A 21,943-nucleotide genomic window follows, 5' to 3' on the forward strand; every position below is an offset into this window, starting at 1 on the left:
GAAGTTGCATACGTATATCTTTAAATTCACAGACTGCAACAGAATATAATCCGAGTGACAAGAGTCTGGAACACAACTTTAGGTCATTTAAAGTTTCAAAACTTTTTACACCACAGTGCCGGCGTGGGTTGAAGAGGGAAAAAAAAGGGGGGGGGAGGTGAAGAGGCTATAAAATAAATCTGCCAGGACATTTGAAAAAAAACATCTGATTGTCTGATTGGGCGGGAAAAGTGAATCGAATCGATTCAGTACGCCAAATCAAATCATTTTTCCATGAATAGGGCAGCATTACTGCACCGTGCAACCAATTCGAGGGAGGGTAAGGAATTAAGCTATCCAATTGGGGAGGAAGGAGAAGGAATGAAAGGGAGAGGAGGAGTGACGCCAGACCATGGGGAAGACGGGGAAGCAACGGAAAGAGTGGAAATACCATAGCATGGAGGAGGAGGAAGATGGAATGAAAGGAGAGAGATGCAAGGGGGTAGGGAAAGGAAGGTGCTGCCAGATCATAGAGGGAGAGCTGGAAGGAAAAGAGAGGAGATGCTAGGGCGGAATATCTCCAATGAGGGCTTTAAAGCCCACGAACCATAAGGCAGAAAACAGAATTGCCCTACAACTCTCCAGTCTGCGTAGTGTTACGCACCAATCAGAAGAGAGTACTCAACGACCAATAGCTAACCGCGTCCAGTACACGCCCCCAGGAAGTGTAGTCATGGGAACGACAGTCGTGGTTGCTGTGGCGACGTTCTCAATGCCCGCCCTCTTTTCAATCGGTGACACCTTACAGGAAGTGAAGTCGCTGGGCTTTGCTAGGTCCTCGCGATGAGCAGCAGGGCGGTGGGGTCCCCGCTGCACAGCCTGCGGAAGCGGGACACTCCGGTCCCGGCCGCCGTCTCGGCTCAACTTATTATAAAGGGTAAGGTAGGGTCGCTGGGGAGGGCGAGAGGGATAGCTCACTTATTTGACTGGCACGTTAACTTCAGGTTTGTTTGACCTGCAGTGGAACCATCTGTATTAAGCCCTTTCGTCATAGGTGCCAACTGGAAAGGGATGATGCAGTTTGAGCAGTGCAGTGTATGCGGTTTTAATGTGTGTTAGGAAAGGGATTTGAAAACTGGAACGTGCAAAATCGTTCAGGACTCGTCACTCCTAGTTCTTTATCATTTGTGCGGCATGCGGATGACAGCAGAGTTCTTTATTACCAAACTGCCTCCTCTATGGTCATAAAAGTGCTGGGGAGGTCCCGAGATTGCAGTGGTCCTTATTCATGTTTAAGTCGGGGCCACTGAGGATCCAAACCAGACCAGTTTAGCATCTTATGGGTATTATGCCCATCGACCTGCGAACGAAGACGGTGAAATCAAATAGTTCCATATCGCTGCCTTTGACTGATTTAAAGTCAGTGCACCATCTCGTTTAGGAACATGGTAAAAAAAAACAAACCAGGATTTCCAGGATCCTCATTGACTTGTATTGAGATCCTGGTAAAAAAAAAAAAAAAAAAAAAAGCTGGATTTTCGAGAATCCTGGTCCACCTTAATAGCAGACCTCCTCTTTTTTTGATTGCTGCTGGAGTCCACTGCAACGCTGTCTTCTCCTTCTTTGCCAGTCCCGCCCCTTATGACATGCTCTTCTGTTCCTGTGTGGGCGAACCAGCAGACAAGGAGAAGACGTCAACGCGGGGACTCCCTTTAGTTTAGAATGACAACCAGAGGGGCAGTAGAAATAGGCTTGTAAGGCCGTTTTCTCCTTCTCTGCCGGTCCTGCCCCTTATCCTGTGCTTTTGATGGGGATGGAGTGCAGGGAATGGATGTTTTCTGCCTTATAGGTGGTGAAGGGTGCTAAATCCATGGGGATACAGCCCTTCCTGGGGTAAGGAGTGCAAAATATGAATGTTTCCTGCCACTGTTCCCCCACTCTCCACCCCTTCACTTTACTTTGCTATTTATATTTCTTCTTTCTGGAACATATTGATTGTATTTTATGCCTCTTTCAGTCCCCCACAATTACTCCCTGCAGCAGCTTCCACTATTTAGCTCTGCTAGTTGCACCAACTGTTTTGACAGATTTTCTGTCATTTTGCAGGAAGTCCCCTTCCCTTTTGCTGATATCATTGTCCTTCTCTGCCAATCCCATTCACAGAAGAATAGAACTGCATCATAGGAGGCGGGCTTTACAGAGAAGGGTGAAAGAGCATGGGGATTCCCCACTGAAAGACAGCACATCTCGAAGGGGGCGCTTCTGTGTTCAGCACTTTTAGGCTAGTGTGTTCGCAAATGATGCCAGGTACTGGTGGTAATTTGCAGCTTTGTAATCTGAGATGCATTAATCACAGTTGATGCCAACTTGCATATTTTCATAAACAGTGAAAAGGCTTTTTTTTCTGTTTTGGTGTTCTTGATGATACAGGCTCAATTATACCATCCGTGAGGAATTGTTATAATAGTTATGATTAATTAGGCTTAACAGACCGTCATTTCATAAAACCACAGCAGAGTGGTTCACATAGCAGTAAGTGAAGAGCAGGAGAAAGAAACACTGTTTACAATAGGAAAAGGCTGAGAAGTAGCAAGGGTAGTAGAAATAAAAATGAAAGGGGGAGAAACATGTTTAGCAGTTTCAGGACCAGTGAGAGAGCATAAAGAATTACCTGCGTGCTCTGTCTTTTAGTTTTTGTGTAGTGATGACATAAATGTGCAATTCTGGGGCTGTAGAGTGAGTCACACTGGGGGAAGATCTTAAAAGTTTGGATGAAGGAGAGAAGAGGCAATTAGACACATGCCAAATAAAAACCACAAGGCTTTGAAAATGAAAAAAAAGGAGCATTCCATTCTTAAGGTGGTTGGCCCTAGATCCTGGAGATCCTGGGAATCCTGGTTTTATCCAGACCATCTCATTTAGGTTGAATTGGCATAGATAATGTAGTCGCACTAACATATCAGCGGCGGTGATTTCGTTGCAATGCCCTCTCATGCCATCGGGTGTCCTGAGTCTGTTGTGTACTGTTCTCCCCGTCATCGGGAACTGGAGACAGTTTGCCGGAATCTATATAGCTTGACGTCAGGAGACCTCCTATGGCCTACCTGCTGTCCTATCTTCGGCATTGCAGATATCCACCGTCTTGCTTGTCTGCAGGGTTGTATCCTGTAGTGGTGGTAGAACTAACTACTGACTTCTGCATCGATGAATCAATGGTCTTGCACAGAACCTAGGCCGGTGAGGGCCTTTGTTTTACTTTATTTTAGTGTATCTTGTTTTCTATTAGTTTTTTGTTTTTTTTTACTTTTTGCCTTTCCTTACCGCTCCATCTTTTCTTGAAATCTTGATATTGTTTTATTCTCCTATATTTGTTTATTTAATTATATTTGAGTTTATTTTATTTTGCTAAGTTACGCTGAATCCTTATATCATTTTTTTTTTAATTGTGTTAATTTGACCTATTTAACTTGCACTGTATAAATATCTTACCCTCTCCTTTTTATACATTTTACTTTCTTCCTTTTGGTATAGGCAGTGATCAGATTTGAGTTGTTTTTTTTTGTGAGGGGTGCACATTCTATATTCTTAGCTATATCCTATCTCTTTATCTTATCTCTAGTTTTCCTATCTCTAATTGAGTTCCTTTCCTAATTTATCTGTATTTTACTGTGAACCGCTTAGATCTGTAATATGCTTAAGCGGTACAGGTATATCAAATGTTAATAAAACATAAACATCTCAAAGAGCTAAAAGAAGTGAAATATCAGTGTTTGGAGTTTTCAGCCTTTCTTTTTATCCACTTCTCAGTAAAATGGGAAGCCCTTGTGTTGACTCTCATCATACATTTCTCCCTCCGTATTCATGGTTTCAGCACTCGCGGTTTTGCTTATTAGCGATTTTTTGCATGCTGACTCCACCCCACATCATGAGTAAAGTACTATAATCTGAGACTTATTTTGTTCTAGGGCCTCCCATTCTCATTATGCTTATTTACTCATCTCAAGTTAGAAACATGAAATTTGTAGTAAGCGCAAATTAATTTGCCAGAAACCTTATGATGGAAACAGAGGAAAAGGAGTTATATTTGCACACAAACTATGTTATCATTTGGGGGTCCTTTTACAAAGTTGCAGTAAGCAGTAGCACAGGTGTCCCACAGTAATTTTGCAATGTGTATGCTCGAACCACATGCTAAAAAAAAACTTACTGGGGGGGTGGAGAGTGGGTGTTTCTTTGCTAATAAGCACATCTGCATTTCTGCATGCTAACTGATTAGCATGTGATTAGCACGTAAGCCCTTACTGCCTATAAAATAGGTGGCAGTAAGAGCTCATGCACTAATAGCAACATTAACCCATGGCCATGAATTTGGAAAATGGGAAAACTGACCATTTTCCAGTTGTGCTAAAAATGGCCTTAGCGTATGGGAAAGACCTGCATAAGGCTGTGCCAAGGCTGCGTTTTAGATCAGCTTTGCAAAAGGACCACTTGGTAGCTTAAATCAAACTGTTAATGTGGTAATAAAATCTAATTAAGTCTAAGTTTCTATCGGAACAAAAATTAGTCTGTTGCCTCTACTGCTTTTACAGATATTGGAGAAATTTATTCCAGGCTGCTGGATCACAGACCAATTATTCAAGGAGAAGTACGATACTTTATTAAGGAATTTGAAGTAAGCATTTTTTAAATTGTTGTTTGTTTTTCCCATTGTTAAATGTAAGGGTCCATTGTGAAACACAACAATGTTCAGCAAGAGGTGGTGTTTTATAGTAAATTTTCAAAGTAAAAATTAGGGGGTTGTGACCAAATTTTGCTATGCATGTAGAGAAGAGACAGGGCCTTAGACTTCTCCCTGTGTATCCTGAGATACAGAGGGAGAAGCCTAAGTCCCTGTGGTTTAGATGTCTAAGGCCTTAGGCATCTGAGCCAATCAGGGCTCTAGGCCCCTCCCCATGCATCCCAGGATGCACTGGGAAGGAGAAAACCTGACATTTTGGAGTGACGGGCCTGTGATCAGGAGGGACTGGGCATCTCTCCTGCTATCTACTTCTTGAACAGGTACGGCGGTGGGGAAGGGGGACCAGGTAGGGCATCCAGTGATAGGAGGGAGTGGGCATCCCATCGACTGATTTTTTTTTTTTGAAAGGGAGGGGGTGTCCTGGCAGGAGGGAGGGTTGGTTGGTTTGGGGAGTGGGCAGTTTGTGATGGTAGGAGTGAATAGGCATCCATCGTGCTGATTTTTATTCAAGTACCGGAGGGAGACGACAATCGGAGAATGTACCACTGCATGGAAAACCACATGGTGAGTTTGAACATTGGGTTGTCAAATTTCCATTGGTCGCTAAACTAGACAAACTTGCTTAGTGACCATCGGTACATGATTGGACAGTTTTGTGCATCTAGCCCTGATTATATATATTTTTTAAGGTACAGCCAGTTGTCTGATGATATCAGCTCTTGAAGAATCATTTTAATGACTTTAGAATTGCTATATTGGCTCAGACATTTCATGTAACCAAGTATCCTGTTTCCAAATGTAGCAAGATTTCATGCTTCTTAACCCCAGGAATAAGCTGTGACTTTCCCTATTCTATAATTGTTTATGGACTTTTCTTCCAGGAATTTGTTCAAACCATTTTTTTAAAATCAAATATGCTAAATGCTTTTACTACAAGTTCTGGAACTTTTTGCCAGAGGATAGCTATGTGCATGTTAATTTTAAACTTGCTGTAGGGTGAATATCTAATCTAATCTTCCATTTGTGAGTCGCACATACCTATACAGGCTCAAGGTGACAGATCAAAGAGGAAGGGGTAAAGAAGGAGGGGAAGAGGACGTGGAGAGATAAGAGGAGGGACTTGGATGTAGGGGATACTATACAGAAACTGAGATAATAAAAGATGAGTCTTCAGGTTTTTTCTGAATCTAGTGTAGTTTGTCTCTTTCCTGATAGCTTCTTCTAGGTCATTCCAGATTTTTACACCCAGATAGGTTAGCATAGAGTGGAAAATTTGTTTGTAGTGGAGGTATTTTGTGGATGGTAGGTTTAGTTGGACTCTGTTAAGGATTCTTTTTGATGTCAACCAAATATTAGTGTAGGAATTTCACACAGGAAACACACACACGCAGTCTTAGAGTCGAGAAGGAGGCGCTGCCAGGGGCTAGCTCCGAGTCCCTTTTTATTATGCTTCTAAGCTAATGACATCATAGTAACTCCCTTATTTACACATCTCATGATTGGTGAGTACAAAGGTATATGCTTTTACATTGGTGGATATAAAGAAAAATACATGCTTATACATCGTGATCACCCTCCCTTTACCTCGTGCTCTTACCTCGTGATCATCCTCCAACTCAGCACTTAGACAAGGGCCTGATTAACACGTGGACAGAGCCTGAGTCTTTGCACATATGCAGTGCCTGTCAGCTGATGTCCTTTCCAAATAAGGACAGCTCAAATAAGATAAGTATGTGACAGTCCAAAGGTTATAATGCATACTCCTTAAGCTCTCTTAATTAGCCTTAAGCTCAGGGCCTGCACGTAGGCAAAGTCTGATTGTTGCCCATATAAGGGATAAAGGTAAACCTGTGTCAGGTTAATATGTGACAAGGGACTAGAATTTTCCTTTACTTAGAATGGCTGCATGGCAAGAAGGGAGAGGGAATGGGAATAATTCATAATTCTTTCACATGGGCTCATAATTCTTTCACAGGGGCTCAGAGCCTTACTCAGGGCCTAGATCCGTACACAGGGCCTAGATCAGTGTGCCGACCTGGCCTGGTTCTGATGCCTGGATCAGAATTTATCAGATCTCCATCCCTACACATTAGAGAATAATTGGATGAGAGGGGCTACAGAGCAATGATCATTCTTAAGTGTAATGTCGGACATATAAGTATTCTGAACAGCATGTTAAGCAAGGCAGTGTTTGCCAACTTGGTCCTTGGAGGTGATTGATGAGTTTGGGTATCAATATATATTTCGTGCATATACATTGTTAATATCCTGAAAATCCACCTGATTTGTAGATTCCGCAATGACAAAGTTAAGAATCAGTGTCTTCAAGGTCAGGAAAAGAGTATTCTGAAATAACTTGTTTTCCCACTAGGCTATGCACTCGGCCACTTGCATACATTGACTTCAGAGGAAGGTAGACAGTTTCGCTGAAAATTGAGATGCTATGTAAAGCCGTTTTATACATGCTGGTTATATGATGGACATGTTAGTTGCAGTGTACAGGCTCTATGATCCGGATTCTATAAATGGTGCCTTAAGTAAGTCGCCTAACTTAAGTTGAAAATGCCGTTTATAAAAGAAAAGAAGACATTTAAAAGAAAAATGTAGGCACATACTGGCACCTAAAAATTGGCACTGGAATTGCACTTACGGAAGCGTTTTATGATGCCTAATGCCACTGTACACGTGGCCAATGCCAGAAGTGGCGTTAGGTGTTGTAAAGCGCCTCCATAGGCACAATTCATGTGGAAGATAGGCACCGGAAATGTAGGCCTTGAAAACCCTGGCCTACATTTTCAGCGCTTACCTTTCCTGAATGCGCAATTCTATAAATGGCGCCATCGTGTAATTAACATGCAATCAGCAACCATTTTTAAGGCAGCCAATGCCAACAGCGCCACATATAAAATCTGGGACTATATGTTTTATTTTCTTTATCCAGGCTCAGATATGGAACATCCCAATCCTGATGGTTGTTCCTTCCGGTCATATTTCAGCTTTAGCTCTAATTTAATAATCTGATTATACTATTTCACCATATAAGTATTTCTTTCCCTATAGGCTTTCTTGAATATATGTTACAGAATATTCACCAAAGCCATGGAGAGTGCAGTTTTAATTAAAGCACCATAGCTATTTCTGAGTGCAGTCTAAAGACAGACACGCTATTAAGAACATAAGACTAGCCTTACTGGGTCAGACCAGTGGTTCATCTAGCCCAGTATCGCATCTTCACGGAGGCCAAACCAAGTCACAAGTACCTGGCAAAAACCCAAATAGTAGTAGCATTCTAAGTCACTGATCCAGGGCAAGCAGTAGTTTCCCCCATGTCTGTCTCAACAGCAGACTATGGACTTTTCCTCCAGGAACTTGTCCAAACCTTTTTTAAAACCAGCTACATTAATCCTCTTACCACATCCTCTGGCAACGCATTCCAGAGCTTAACTATTTTACTCTGAGTGAAAAAGTATTTCCTCCTATTGGTTTTAAAAGTATTGCTCTGTAACTTCATCAAATGTCCCTTAGTCTTTGTAAATCTTGATGCAGTAAAAAAATCGATCCACTTGTACCCGTTCTACACCACTCAGGATTTTGTAGACTTCAATCAAATTTACCCTCAGCCATCTCTTTTTCAAGATGAAGAGCCCTAACCTCTTCAGTCTTTTCTCATATTAGAGGAGTTCCTTTATCATCTTGGTCACTCTTCTTTGAACCTTTTCTAGTTCTGCTATATCTTTTTTTTTTTTTTTTTGATAAGGAGACCAGAACTGAATGCAGTACTCAAGGTGAAGTTGCACCATTGAGTGATACAGAGGCATTATAACATTCTTAGACTTGTTTACCATACTATTGCTGTAGCTCGCTGATTATCATCAGCCATTTTTTCTGTAAACCACCTTGAACTGAAAGGCTTTCACGGTATATAAATAAAGATTTATGTTATGTTATGTTTACCATTCCTATTCATTTTTTTTTTTAACATTTTTATTATTTTATTAAATTACAATAGTGTAATACATTTAATTGAAAATAGTAAAATATTATAGAGAATACACTATTTCAAACAAATAATATATAGAATCATAACTATACCCAACCCCCTTCCATCAGTTATTAATATTAGCTAAACTAAGCAACTTTAATATGAAAATTTAATATCCATTTTCCCAATACCTTTCCCTACCCTACCTCCCTACCCCATCCCAGATGTGTAATGAAAAAACTCAGAAGGCAATATATTATCTTTTAATATGAAGCAGCAAATAAAGCCAATATATTTACCATTCCTATTCTAATCCTAGCATCTGGTTTGCTTTCTTGGCTGCCGCTGCACATTGGGTGGAAGGTTTCAGCATATTGTCTATGATGACATCCAGATCTTTTTCTTGAGCTCTAACCCCTCAAGGTGGACCCTAGCATCCGGTAATTATGATTTGAATTATTCTTCCCAATTTGCATTTGCCCACATTAAATTTTATCTGCCATTTGGACGCCCAATCTTCCTTCAGTTTACATGAGTTTTAACAACTTTGAACAATTTAGTGTCATCTGCAAATTTAAACACCTGACTTGTAGTTCCAGTATCTAGATAATTTATAAATAAGTTAAATAGCACTGGTCCTAGTACAGATCCCTGCGGCACACCACTATTTATCCTTCTTCATTGAGAAAAATGGCCATTTAACCCTACCCTTTGTTTTCTGTCCCATACCATTGTCTCCTGTCTCATGATTCTTTAATGTTCTCTCAGGCTTTCCACAAGTTTTAGAGACTCTAGCCTAGTTTTCTCTCAAACTCTCACGGTACAGTGGTGTGCCATGAGAGATTCCAGAATTTTACTTTATTTAAAAAAATTCCCTTCATAAGTATACACTAGAATAGATGACATGTACGTTGTGTGCACAAGAGTTTGTCAATGTTATGAGTGTATACATGCATAAGGATTCAACCGCCCAAACAAGCAGCATTCTTTGACATAATTGGCCCTTGAAAACTAAAGGCAAGTAATTTCAGTTTTACTCATAGTTTTATTCAGTAGTTATCCTAACTTGAGCAACAATGTTACCATTTGGATCTTTATAGCTTTGCGAACTTGGATTTTCAGCTCTGACAGAAATTAAATTTAAACAAAGAGCAACTAGAGATGGATGATGAAATACATGTTTGCTTGTCAACTCTCTAGCTGCGTTTTGAACCAAGCACATCCATCACATTGATTAGCAATTCTATTCTATCTACTTTAGTTTCACCATTGTTACAATTACCCATACATAGTATAAAGAACTTTAAATAAATAACTTTAAAATTTAATTTTTTGTTGGTTTTGCAATTTTATAATTTCAATTAAAAATGTGCCATGGAAAACATTTGCTCTATTTAGTGTGCTGGAGCTTGAGAGTTACTGCTCTAGCCTGTATATCAAGCATGTCAAATTCAAGAACATAAGAATTGCCGCTGCTGGGTAAGACCAGTGGTCTATCGTGCCCAGCAGTCCGCTCCCACTGCGGTCCTTAGGTCAAAGACCAGTGCCCTAACTGAGTCTATCCTCACCTGCATACGTTCTGGTTTAGAAAGAACTTGTCTTTGTCTTGAATCCCTGGAGGGTGTTTTCCCCTATAACAGCCTCCGGAAAAGCATTCCAGGTTTCCACCACTCTCTGGGTAAAGAAGAACTTCCTTACGTTTATACGGAATCTATCCCCTTTTAACTTTAGAGAGTGCCCTCTCGTTTTCCCTACCTTGGAGAGGGTGAACAACCTATCTTTATCTACTAAGTCTATTCCCTTCATTATCTTGAATGTTTTGATCATGTTCCCTCTCAGTCTCCTCTTTTCAAGGGAGAAGAGGCCCAGTTTCTCAAATCTCTCACTGTACAACAACTCCTCCAGCCCCTTAACCATTTTGGTCACTCTTTAGACCCTTTCGAGTAGTACTGTGTCCTTCTTCAAGTACGGTGACTAGTGCTGGACGCAGTATTCCAGGTGGGGGCATACCATGGCCCAGTACAGCGACATGATAACGTTCTCCGATCTGTTTGTGATCCCCCTTCTTAATCATTCCTAGCATTCTGTTCGCCCTTTTCACCACCGCCGCACATTGCGTGGATGGCTTCATCGACTTGTCAACCAGTACTCCCAAGTCTCTTTCCTGGGGGCTCTCTCCAAGTACTGCACCGGACATCCTGTACTAACATAGAAACATAGAAGATGATGGCAGATAAGGGCCATAGCCCATCAGGTCTGCCCACTCTACTGACCCACCCCCAAGTCTACTATCCTAGTCAAGGGAGGTTTGCTGTCTGCCTGGAGCCACTTCCCCATGGTCCTCATCCACATTGGCACAAACGACACTGCTAAGAACACCCCGGAGAACATAACTAGAGACTTTGGAGCCCTGGGTGAGAGGCTGAAGCAGACAGGAGTGCAGGTGGTCTTCTCCTCGATCCTCCCAGTTAGAGGCAAAGGAAGTGCCAGGGATGAGCGTATACTGAGGACTAACAAGTGGCTTCAAGGATGGTGCCGGGAAATGAACTTCGGATTCCTGAACCATGGAGAGGCATTGCAAGGACTTCAGGGACCAGATGGACTCCATCTGACCAGAAGGGGTAAGCACGTCTTTGGACACCGACTAGCCCGCCTGCTTCATAGGGCTTTAAACTAGGTAAGTCGAGGGAGGGTACCCACTCAGATACAAGTGCAGTAAGGAACGATCCTGACGAGATGAGTCGAAACTCCAATTCTAAGACCAAAGTAAGTGCCCCCATTGCAAACAATTCTCTAGGAGTCACACTACCCCAGGTGGGAAACTCCCCACAGGGACTTTGCAATCACGGGGCATGGAGGGCTATGTATGTTAATGCACACAGTTTAGGCAATAAGATTCTAGAATTAGAGACCAAAATAATAAATGCCGACCTTGATGTGATGGCAATATCCGAAACTTGGTTCACAGACTCTCATGGGTGGGATATGGCTATACCGGGATACAACTTATTTCGTCAGGACAGAGAGGAAAAGTCAGGGGGAGGGGTGGCACTATACATTAAAGAAGACATCAAAACTACTAGTTTATAAGATTTTTGTTACCGACATGCATCACCTTACACTTATCCATGTTAAATCTCATTGCCATGTCGCGGCCTATTTCTCCAGCATGTTTATGTCACGTTGCAGGTCTTCGCAATCCTTCTGTGTCTTCACTACTCTGAATAACCGTTGGATGACCATGGAATAAAGGGAGTGCTAAAGGAGGACAAAGTAATCGCCAACAAACTGAACACATTTTTTGTGTCTGTATTTACTGAAGAGGATATACACAGCATTTCGGAACTCATCAGGCTATATGCTGGAAATGAAGACAGGAAACTGACAGGGTTGACGGTCAGTCTAGAAGAGGTATGCATGCAGATCGATAGGCTTAAGAGCAATAAATCCCCGGGACCGGATAGCATCCATCCAAGGGTCATCAAGGAACTGAAAGGGACTATAGCTGAACTGCTTCAACTAATAACCAATCTGTCGATCAAATTGGGAAAGATTACGGAAGACTGGAAGGTGGTGAATGTTCGAGGGGAGATCCGGGAAACTACAGACCCATGAGTCTGACCTCAGTACCAGGAAAGATTGTAGAGGCGCTGATAAAGGACTGCATCATTGATCACCTTGACGGACATGGTCTGTTGAGGACCAGCCAGCACGGTTTCAGCAAAGGCAGATCTTGTTTGACGAACTTGCTGCACTTCTTCGAGGGAGTAAACAGGCAGATAGCCAAGGGCGACCCGGTCAACATTGTATATCTGGATTTTCAGAAGGCAAGGTTCCACATGAACAACTACTTCGGAAAATTGCAAGGTATGGAATCAAGGGTGAAATACTCACGTGGATTAAAAACTGGCTGGAGCATAGGAAACGGAAAGTGGGGGTAAATGGACAATACTCGGACTGGAAGAGCATCACCAGTGGGGTGCTGCAGGGCTCGGTGCTTGGACCCTTGCTCTTCAACATCTTTATAAATGATCTGGACATTGGTACGACGAGTGAGATGATTAAATTTGCGGACGATACGAAGTTATTCAGAGTAGTGAAGACACAGGGGGATTGCGAAAATCTGCAACGTGACATAATCAAGCTCGAGAAATGGGCATCGACTTGGCAATGTGGATAAGTGTAAAGTGATGCATGTCGGCAACAAAAATCTCATGCACGAATACAGGATGTCCGGGGCGGTACTTGGAGAGACCCCCCAAGGAAAGAGACTTGGGAGTACTGGTTGACAAGCCGATGAAGCCATCCGCGCAATGTGAGGTGGCAGCGAAAAGGGCAAATAGAATGCTAGGAATGATTAAGAAGGGGATCACGAACAGATCGGAAAAGGTTATCATGCTGCTGTACCGGGCCATGGTGCGCCCTCACCTGAAGTACTGCGTCCAGCACTTGTCACCATACATGAAGAAGGACACGGTACTACTCGAAAGGGTCCAGAGAAGAGCGACTAAAATGATAAGGGGCTGGAGGAGTTGCCGTACAGTGAGAGATTGGAGAAACTGGGCCTCTTCTCCCTAGTTTCAGTTACCTTGAGAGGAGCTGTGGCAGGCTGCAGCACATCTTCCCAGTGTCTGATCTGTATGTAGGGTTGTCACAGCCCACAGGGCAGTTCGGGGAGGGTGTGTATCTGAATTTGATGTTTTTGTGATGATAACTTGTAATATAGCCTTGTTCCCCCAATCCTAAAATCACTGGATTTTGTGGTCCTCTGTTGGAGGTCTATCTATTTTTCAGTGGGAAATCCTGGCAGCGGCCATCTTGAAATTTTCCTGATTTGAATTCTAAGTTCTCAAACTTCTTCAAAAAGCCTAGTTTTTGATTCTTGCCACCATGGATGGAGTACCCAGGCTCCAATAACATGAATTAATGTGAAGTTTGTGCCAGATGGGCACTGGAAGTGTGCCCTTACACCGCGGGTTCTGCTACTCAGACTGAGGAGGCAGGGTCCTCGGGTTCAGCCTCTATCTTATTAATACTGCCAAATGACTGTTGGGATGATTTTGTCCTTTTTGAGTCCCATAGTACGGTGCCAGTGTCTAGTAAGGGCGCTGATGGCCCTAAATCTAAAAAAGCACTCTAAATATCCTCTTGAAGGGGGTTCTTGGTCTTCTATGCCCTTTACTCCTGACTTTGTGAACTTGTTCTGGCAAGACTATGTCAGCAGCGCTGGTTCATCTTCTGGGTCAGCTGAAGAGCGACCATCTGCGCAGCTTCCCTTTAACTCTGCATCTGTTTGTCTGTGGAGACCCATGTCTCCCCGGGACTCTGACAGTTGGTTGGATGGGGTCACTGAAGATGATGATCTGAATGCTTATCTTCTTTCAGAGTGAAGCTTCAGTCAAAGACGATGCGACACTGTGTGAAGTGGATCAGGGTCTGAGTGCTACTGTGGACCAGGACTATTCAAGTCTGCTGCTCTGATGGATCTTCTCGAGTCTCTGAAGGAGCTCAGAATTGATCCTCCTCAGCCTAGAACCCAATATTTCCTGCTGAGCAGGATTAAAGAATGACACGGTGGCAATTACCCGTGGCTAGCTGTGGGTAACCTGCTAAAACGGTGGTTGGGGGGGTGGGGGAGTGCTCACTGCGGGCACAGGGATAAGGCCATCCACCGACCCGTGGAGCGGTGAATGGCCTTGTCCCCACAGTTAAGGGAGGGAAGGCACGTGGTCACCAATCATGCGCGGCCCTCTCCCTCCCTCCCTACCTACGGCCAAATCTATCTCTCTCTCTCTCCCTCCATCCCCCTTACCTTCGCAGCGCTTTGGAAAAGAAACTTTCTGAAGCCGGTGAAGCCTGTCTGTGCCTGCAGTCGCGTGTGTGTGGTCAGAAGCTTCTCCTCTGTCACAACTTCTGTTTTTTGTTCTTGCGAGCTACTTTTAAAATGACCAAGTCAAAATGATCTACCAACAATAAAATTTTTTAAAAACACAAAGCACACTGTATGCAGAGAAAATGTGAATTATCATTTATATTCCGGGGTTTTTTCAAAGAGGTCAAGGCAGATGACTCTATGCAATGTCACCTCAGTAATAACTATACAAAAATAGACAAATATACCCCCTCCCCTTTTACTAAACCTTAGTAGTGGTTTTTAGCCCAGGGAGCTGCGCTGAATGCCCTGCACTGCTCTTATGCTCATAGGCTCTCTGCACTAAAAACCGCTATTGTGGTTTAGTAAAAGGGGGCCATAGTGCAAAATATAGACAGCAGATATAAATTCTCAAAATGAGCACATTTTGATAACTAAATTGAAAATAAAATCATTTTTCCTACTTTTGTTGTCTGGTGATTTCATGAGTCTCTGGTTGCACTTTCTTCTTCTGACTGTGCATCCAATATTTCTTCCCTTTTTTTCAGCCTACTGTATGCATCCAGACCTCATTCCCTCCACCAACTTTTTCTTCCTCTCTCCCTGCCCCTCTCCCCTTTCTTTCTCCCTGCCCCCTTCTTTCTTTCTGTCTGTCTTTCTTTCTGTCTCCCTGCCCCCCCTTTCTGTCTGTCTTTCTCTCTCCATGCCCCCTTTCTTTCTTTCTGTCTCCCTGCCTGCCCTTTCTTTCTTTCTTCCTGCTGTCCCCCAAACCACTGCCACCCCAAGCTCTCCCTGCTTCCTGACGCAGAAGCGCCGGATTGACCAGTCTTCAACCCCGACATCAATTCTGACATCAGAGAGGAAGTTCTGAGCCAGCCAGGCAGTGATTGGCCGGCCCAGAACTTCCTCTCTGATATCAGAATTGACGTCGGGTGGGGAAGGTTGGTCAGCTCGGTGCTTCTGCGTCAGGAAGCAGGTACAACGCAAAGGCACAGTGATCAACTCGCATTGCCTTCGCGATCTACTGGTCGATCGCGATTGGTCTTTTGGGCACCCCTGATCTGGTTCTTCTTCGGCTTCATTTTCCAGCTCAATTTCCCCAATGTTATCCTCATTGCCTTGTTTGTATAAATTTTCTGTATATTCTCTCCATCTCTTTTTATTGCTTTCTGGATCATTCAATATCATTCCATTGGCGTCTTTAAGCATCCCTAGTCGAGGTTGTAATTTCTGCCGCAATCTCTTAATCTCCTTAAAAGCTAATCTGGTTTTTCTATTTACATGCTTTGATTCAATATTCTGATAAATATCCATGAGATATTTGTCAGAATATTGAATCTTTGTCTTGCCGAACTTGACATTGAAACACTCAGTTCATTTGTGATACTTTTTCTCTATCACCAGATAGTTTTCCTTTGATATGTGCCCTGTGATGTCTGCAAAGTTTCCAAGTTTTATTTAAAATTTGATGTATATGCATATCAAAAACTTCTAATCAAGTGCAATTCTAAAATGGGGGGACAATAATATACCGTATTTTTCACACCATTAGATGCACTTTTTCCACCCCCACCCTTACCGGTACCTTTTTAAAAGTTGCAGTGCTCTCCTGCCGGACGGCTGTCTTTGGAAGCAGAGCAGCACGATGCAGGAACGTAACCTTTGCACTTCCTGCCTGGTAACGCACCACTCAGTGATTGGCTGAGGTCAGTTCTCATTGAGAACTGACATCAGCCAATCACTGAGCGGCGCGGGACCAGGCAGGAAGCGCAAAGGTCGCACTCCTGAGTTATGCCGCTCTGCTCTGCTTCAAAAGACAGCCCAGGAGAGCACCGCAACTTTAAAAAGGTATTGGGGCAGCTTCAGGCTGGCGGCTTCGGGTGGGCTCCTTCGTTGCGATGGCTTCTGAATGGGCTGAAGGCCGGAGGCTTCAGGTGTGGGCGGCATCTGGCAGGCTCCTTCACTGCAACGGCTTCTGACTGGGTTGCAGGCCGGAGGCTTCAGGTGCGGGCAGATTCTGGCTATGGGGTGTCTTCGGGCTGGGGGCGGGTGGCTGGGGGCTAGGGGCGGGCTGCTTCAGGCTACTTAGCACCAGACCACAAGACGCACCCCCCTGTAGAGGAGGAAATTATTTTCCCTTGTTTTTTCTTCTTCTACAGGGGGATGTATCTAATGGACCGAAAAATATGGTACATGGACAGATTTCAAACAAACGTACAAAACTGGACTGGTACAGGATGGAAAAGGGAAAGAACTACAAAAGTAATTGTGCTAACCCTATATGTTCCTTTCTGCACTATCAGGAGGGGATAAATTAAAAAATAGAAATGTAAAGAAAGGTGGTCATAGAATATACGCATTAAGAAATGTAAACAATATGAAAGTCTTTGTCCTTGAGTCTAAGTTTCAAATGCATCCATATAGAGGAAACATTTGAGGGAGCCTTTGAATCTATCCAGTGCTGTTTCATTTTGCAGATAGCCTGGTAGGGTGTTCCGACGCTGTGGAGCTGTCACCGAAAAAATAGCCGCGCGCCTTGTGCTAATTAAGGAAGATATAGAAAGAAGATGATGTTCAGTTGATCTTCATGTTCTGGATGGAGTGTAGCTGTTTTTTAAAGGTGCCTCAGTTTGTCACTTCATCCAGCTTAAATCTGGAAAAACATTTCTGCAAAATAACATTGCAATGTATATAGATTTAGGGAGATTTTTATATAAAAGGTGGCACACCAAGATGAAAGTTTTGCATAACTCCTACAGAATGAAAGGACATAGAAGACAATCATATGGCCTATCCATCTACTTACCCCTTCCATTCATTTAGAGATCCTATGTGCTTGCCCCAAGCTTTCTTGAATTCAGATATAGTCTTCATCTCCACAAGGAGGACATCCACCACCCTTTCCATAAAGAAGTGATTATGGCTATAGCTGGTACTCTGCAGTTTACCCCACTATGCCTTCTTTGAAACTGTACAAAATGTTATATGACAGAGAAATAAAATTAGCTTGTCCAAGGTGAGCATATTTTGGAATGATGATGTAACTATGAAGTATTTTGCTTTTGCAAAAATCTTGGTCTACAGGAAAGAGCCCTGAAGCATGCTTAATAAATTCTGGCTCTTTCTTCAGAGGCAGATGTCCACCACCAGGTGGTACTGCTTGATCACTTAATCAGTGAAAGAAATATGAGAGTGGTTTGAAAAGTTTGGTAAAAAGGCAAGTTAAAACAATGTAGTCTCCATCGAGGGCTATACACTTAGTCCAGCGAGTTTCCAGTTTTTTTGTAAGCTATTTTCCCTATGATATGAAAAAAAATGGAAACTCTCTGACTTTACTGTATCAGGTAAATGTGGTATTCCAGTTCTACCACTATTATTCAGTGGTGGAGGTCATTGAGAACCTCTTCATATAGGCTGGAGAGATACGAGGGTAAATCAAAAAGTAAAGACAAAATACATTTAATGGTTTTAATAGAAGTAACTGTGAGCAATTGAACATATCACTTTTCCACATATCCTATACAAGACGACACAGAGAAGAAGTTTTTCAGCTGCTCCTGAAGCTAGGTGCACACTGCTTTCTTCATCATGATTTGTCTTTTGCTCCCTGGCTTACAGTAATGCACTCATGTCTCATTGCCAATGACAATTCTCTCCAGAATACTCAGATGTTCTTCATACCATCTCAGGAACATGGTCACAACCTCCACATGCTGTTGCTTATGCAGATCAGAAAGTTGTATGGGAACCCATCATGTGCAGACTTTTCCATATCCTAAGTCATCTTGCATTATGCAAATGCAGATCTACAGCTGATATCCAAATTTGCAGCCAATTGAGACACTGTTATCCATTAGTCTTTTCTTATCAAGGCTTTCACCCTGTCAGTGTGCTCTTGCAATCAGAATGGTTACACCCGTTCTTCCCGCTTTAAACCTTTTTACCCACTCGTAAACCTTTCATTGATTCATGCTGCTGTGTCCATACTGAGTCAATATCTGATAGTAAATATCCACAGGTTTCACTCCTTCTGCCCAAAGAAAGTGCACTACTGCATGTTGTTCTTCGATGGTGCAATCTTGCAATGGAGTGTCCATGTTTCTGACCTTGTGACTGCTACACAACTAAAGGTCAAGTGCTGCACTGGGTGTGGATGAACTATCCAATAGGCAATGTAAGTACATACTGTGTGTTGCATTTTGCTAGCTCTGTTCCAATTATTGCACTCGTACTTTAGACAGGAATTGAAAAGTTCTACGCATAGGCTCAGAACTTCCTTCATCTGTGTCAGGACCTTGTACCACTGCTTCGGCTTCGGCGTCGGAGAAGAGGAGAGGGGCAGGCGAGGAGAGGGACAGGAGAGGAGCAGAGAAAAGAGGTTTTCTTTTCTTTTTTCTTTTTTTTTCAGCGGGCCAGCGCGAGGGGAGAGCCGACAGGCCAGCAGAGAGCCAGGGGCAGGCGAGAGGTAGCTCCGCCCACCCCCACCGCGTCAGCGGCTTCAGCCCAGACTCCCCCTTAAGAGGGGGCGATCCGCGGCAAGGGGCTCACTGCTTCGGCTTCGGCGTCGGAGAAGAGGAGAGGGGCAGGCGAGGAGAGGGACAGGAGAGGAGCAGAGAAAAGAGGTTTTCTTTTCTTTTTTCTTTTTTTTTCAGCGGGCCAGCGCGAGGGGAGAGCCGACAGGCCAGCAGAGAGCCAGGGGCAGGCGAGAGGTAGCTCCGCCCACCCCCACCGCGTCAGCGGCTTCAGCCCAGACTCCCCCTTAAGAGGGGGCGATCCGCGGCAAGGGGCTCACTGCTTCGGCTTCGGCGTCGGAGAAGAGGAGAGGGGCAGGCGAGGAGAGGGACAGGAGAGGAGCAGAGAAAAGAGGTTTTCTTTTCTTTTTTCTTTTTTTTTCAGCGGGCCAGCGCGAGGGGAGAGCCGACAGGCCAGCAGAGAGCCAGGGGCAGGCGAGAGGTAGCTCCGCCCACCCCCACCGCGTCAGCGGCTTCAGCCCAGACTCCCCCTTAAGAGGGGGCGATCCGCGGCAAGGGGCTCACTGCTTCGGCTTCGGCGTCGGAGAAGAGGAGAGGGGCAGGCGAGGAGAGGGACAGGAGAGGAGCAGAGAAAAGAGGTTTTCTTTTCTTTTTTCTTTTTTTTTTCAGCGGGCCAGCGCGAGGGGAGAGCCGACAGGCCAGCAGAGAGCCAGGGGCAGGCGAGAGGTAGCTCCGCCCACCCCCACCGCGTCAGCGGCTTCAGCCCAGACTCCCCCTTAAGAGGGGGCGAGCCAACGGCGCGTGGCCGTTCGGCGCGCGGCAAAGGCGCTCGCCTTAGCGAGAGCGCCTTTGCGAAGGAGCCTTAAGAAGGAGCCCAGGCAGCCCAGCAGCAATATCTAATATACCACAGGTACTTCCCCCCTCTTCTCACTTCTCATTTCTCTCTCTCTTTCTCTTTCTACTCTTTCAGCTAGCTGCGCGCCGGGCACAATCCTTTCACACCTCGGGACATAGGAAAGAGAAAGGAGCAATGGAGGATGTGGGAACCCAGCAGAGCTACCCAGTATACTGCATCGGGTGCCATATGTATGACTACCTCCCCTCCGGGAGGCAGGCATACGTATGCGGTCGATGCCAGGAACTGGACAGCCTGAAACAGGAGGTCGGGAGACTGCAGGTTAGAGTCCAGGAGCTGGAGGGACTCTGCACCATGGAGGAGCAATGCTGGGAAACTGAAGACACCACCAGAGGGAGCCACATCGCGGAACAAGTTAGGGAGCTCGAGAAGTTCATTGAGGAGGCCTGCAGGAGGATGGAGGCACGAGACCACCAACACACCAGGAGAGAACCGACAGTTGGACGACAGGAACTACCAGACACCATGGGAATAGGACCTTGCGGAGGACCTGGGCAGACAGAGGAGGAGGAGACCCATCAGAGCCAGGAGAATGGACTAGCGGACTGCGCAGAGGACACAGACCTGAGACCAGGGGCGGAGACACAGCTGAACCCAGACGACGGACGAATGGACGGCACATATGACACAGATCTGAGACCAGAGAGACAGTTAAAGAAGGGGAAATCAGCAATCGTGGTTGGAGACTCAATCCTGAGAGGAGTGGATAGTCACATAGCCGGAGGGAGAGAGGACCGACTGGTGACATGTCTCCCGGGGGCAAGAACAAAAGACGTCATCAACAATATCGAGAGGATCCTGGAGGGAGCCGAGACGGAGGAGACAGCAATAGTGATCCACATAGGAACAAACGACATCAGCAGGAGAAACTTCAACAGGACTACACTAACTGACCAGTTCAGGATCCTGGGGAGGAAACTGAGACTAAGGACAAGGAGGATAGCCTTCTCAGAGATCCTGCCAGTACCGAGAGCGGACACAAGGAGACAGAGCGAACTACAAGCAATTAACGCTTGGCTGAGGAGATGGTGCGAGGAGGAGGGTTTCCACTTTGTTAGGAACTGGACTACTTTCCTGGGGAAGAACAAGCTCTACAGAAGAGATGGACTACACCTTAGCACAGCTGGGACGAGGATGCTGGCACGCAACGTCCAGAACGTCATAGACTTGGCTTTAAACTGAAGAGAAGGGGAAAGCCGATAGTCGAACTGACCTCGACACATCGGACTTCAGTACCTGACAAGGATACTGACCTGGGACATTGGGAAGGAAAGCTTGGGACTGAGTGTGTATGTTTTGAAAAAGGACCTAAGGACGCATTGCAGGGACCGAGGGCACAAATGGAACTCGTAAGAGACACCAACATGGAACAACAGGAGCCAGAGGAGCAAGGACCTTGTGAAATAGAGACCAGAACTGAGAGAAAATTACGACAACAAGTGGTGCAGGGGAAACAGGCTGAGGATGTCACAGACACACAGCAGCAGGAGGAGGATGAAGCTCGGGGGCTGGCAAACCATGAGGAGGACTGCAGGAGTACCAAAACACGAGGAGAACAAAAAGAGAGGGCAAAAAACTGGGTCTTAAACTGCCTGTACACAAATGCTAGGAGCCTGAGGGCCAAAATGGGAGAACTAGAAATCACTGCTAGCAAAAAGGACCTAGACATAATTGGAGTCACAGAAACTTGGTGGACTGAGGAAAATCAATGGGATGTGGCCATACCAGGGTACAAACTATACAGGAGAGACAGGGCACATAAAAAGGGTGGAGGAATAGCGCTGTACGTAAAAGACTCCATACCCTCAACCAGGATGGAAACAACAGTACAGGCGGATGGCTTGGAATCAATATGGGTTAAGCTACAGGGAGGAACTGGGGCAGACATTAAAATGGGTCTGTACTACCGCCCACCAGGACAACCTGAAGAAATCGACCAGGACCTGGAGGCAGAACTGAGGCAGGTATGCAGAAGCGGAAAGGT

The 21,943-nt window shown here is 44.7% G+C and overlaps 1 protein-coding gene across 2 annotated transcripts in view; it reads left to right on the forward strand.

Moving 5' to 3' along the window:
- Nucleotides 1–756: 756 nt before the first annotated feature.
- BLOC1S5 (biogenesis of lysosomal organelles complex 1 subunit 5) overlaps nt 757–21,943 on the forward strand; it is a 49,304-nt gene continuing 28,117 nt past the window's right edge. Inside the window, exons 1-2 of one of the 2 annotated variants that reach the window (XM_033934714.1) lie at nt 757–916; nt 4,569–4,651. In XM_033934714.1, the coding sequence (XP_033790605.1) occupies nt 823–916; nt 4,569–4,651 (177 nt within the window). In that variant the 5' untranslated portion in view covers nt 757–822. Of the gene's footprint in view, nt 917–4,568; nt 4,652–16,730; nt 16,834–21,943 lie in introns of those variants that run through there. The other variant, XM_033934716.1, reaches the window with a different exon arrangement.

The sequence above is a fragment of the Geotrypetes seraphini genome, chromosome 2 (genome assembly GCF_902459505.1).
Source record: "Geotrypetes seraphini chromosome 2, aGeoSer1.1, whole genome shotgun sequence".
Lineage (NCBI taxonomy): Eukaryota > Metazoa > Chordata > Amphibia > Gymnophiona > Dermophiidae > Geotrypetes > Geotrypetes seraphini.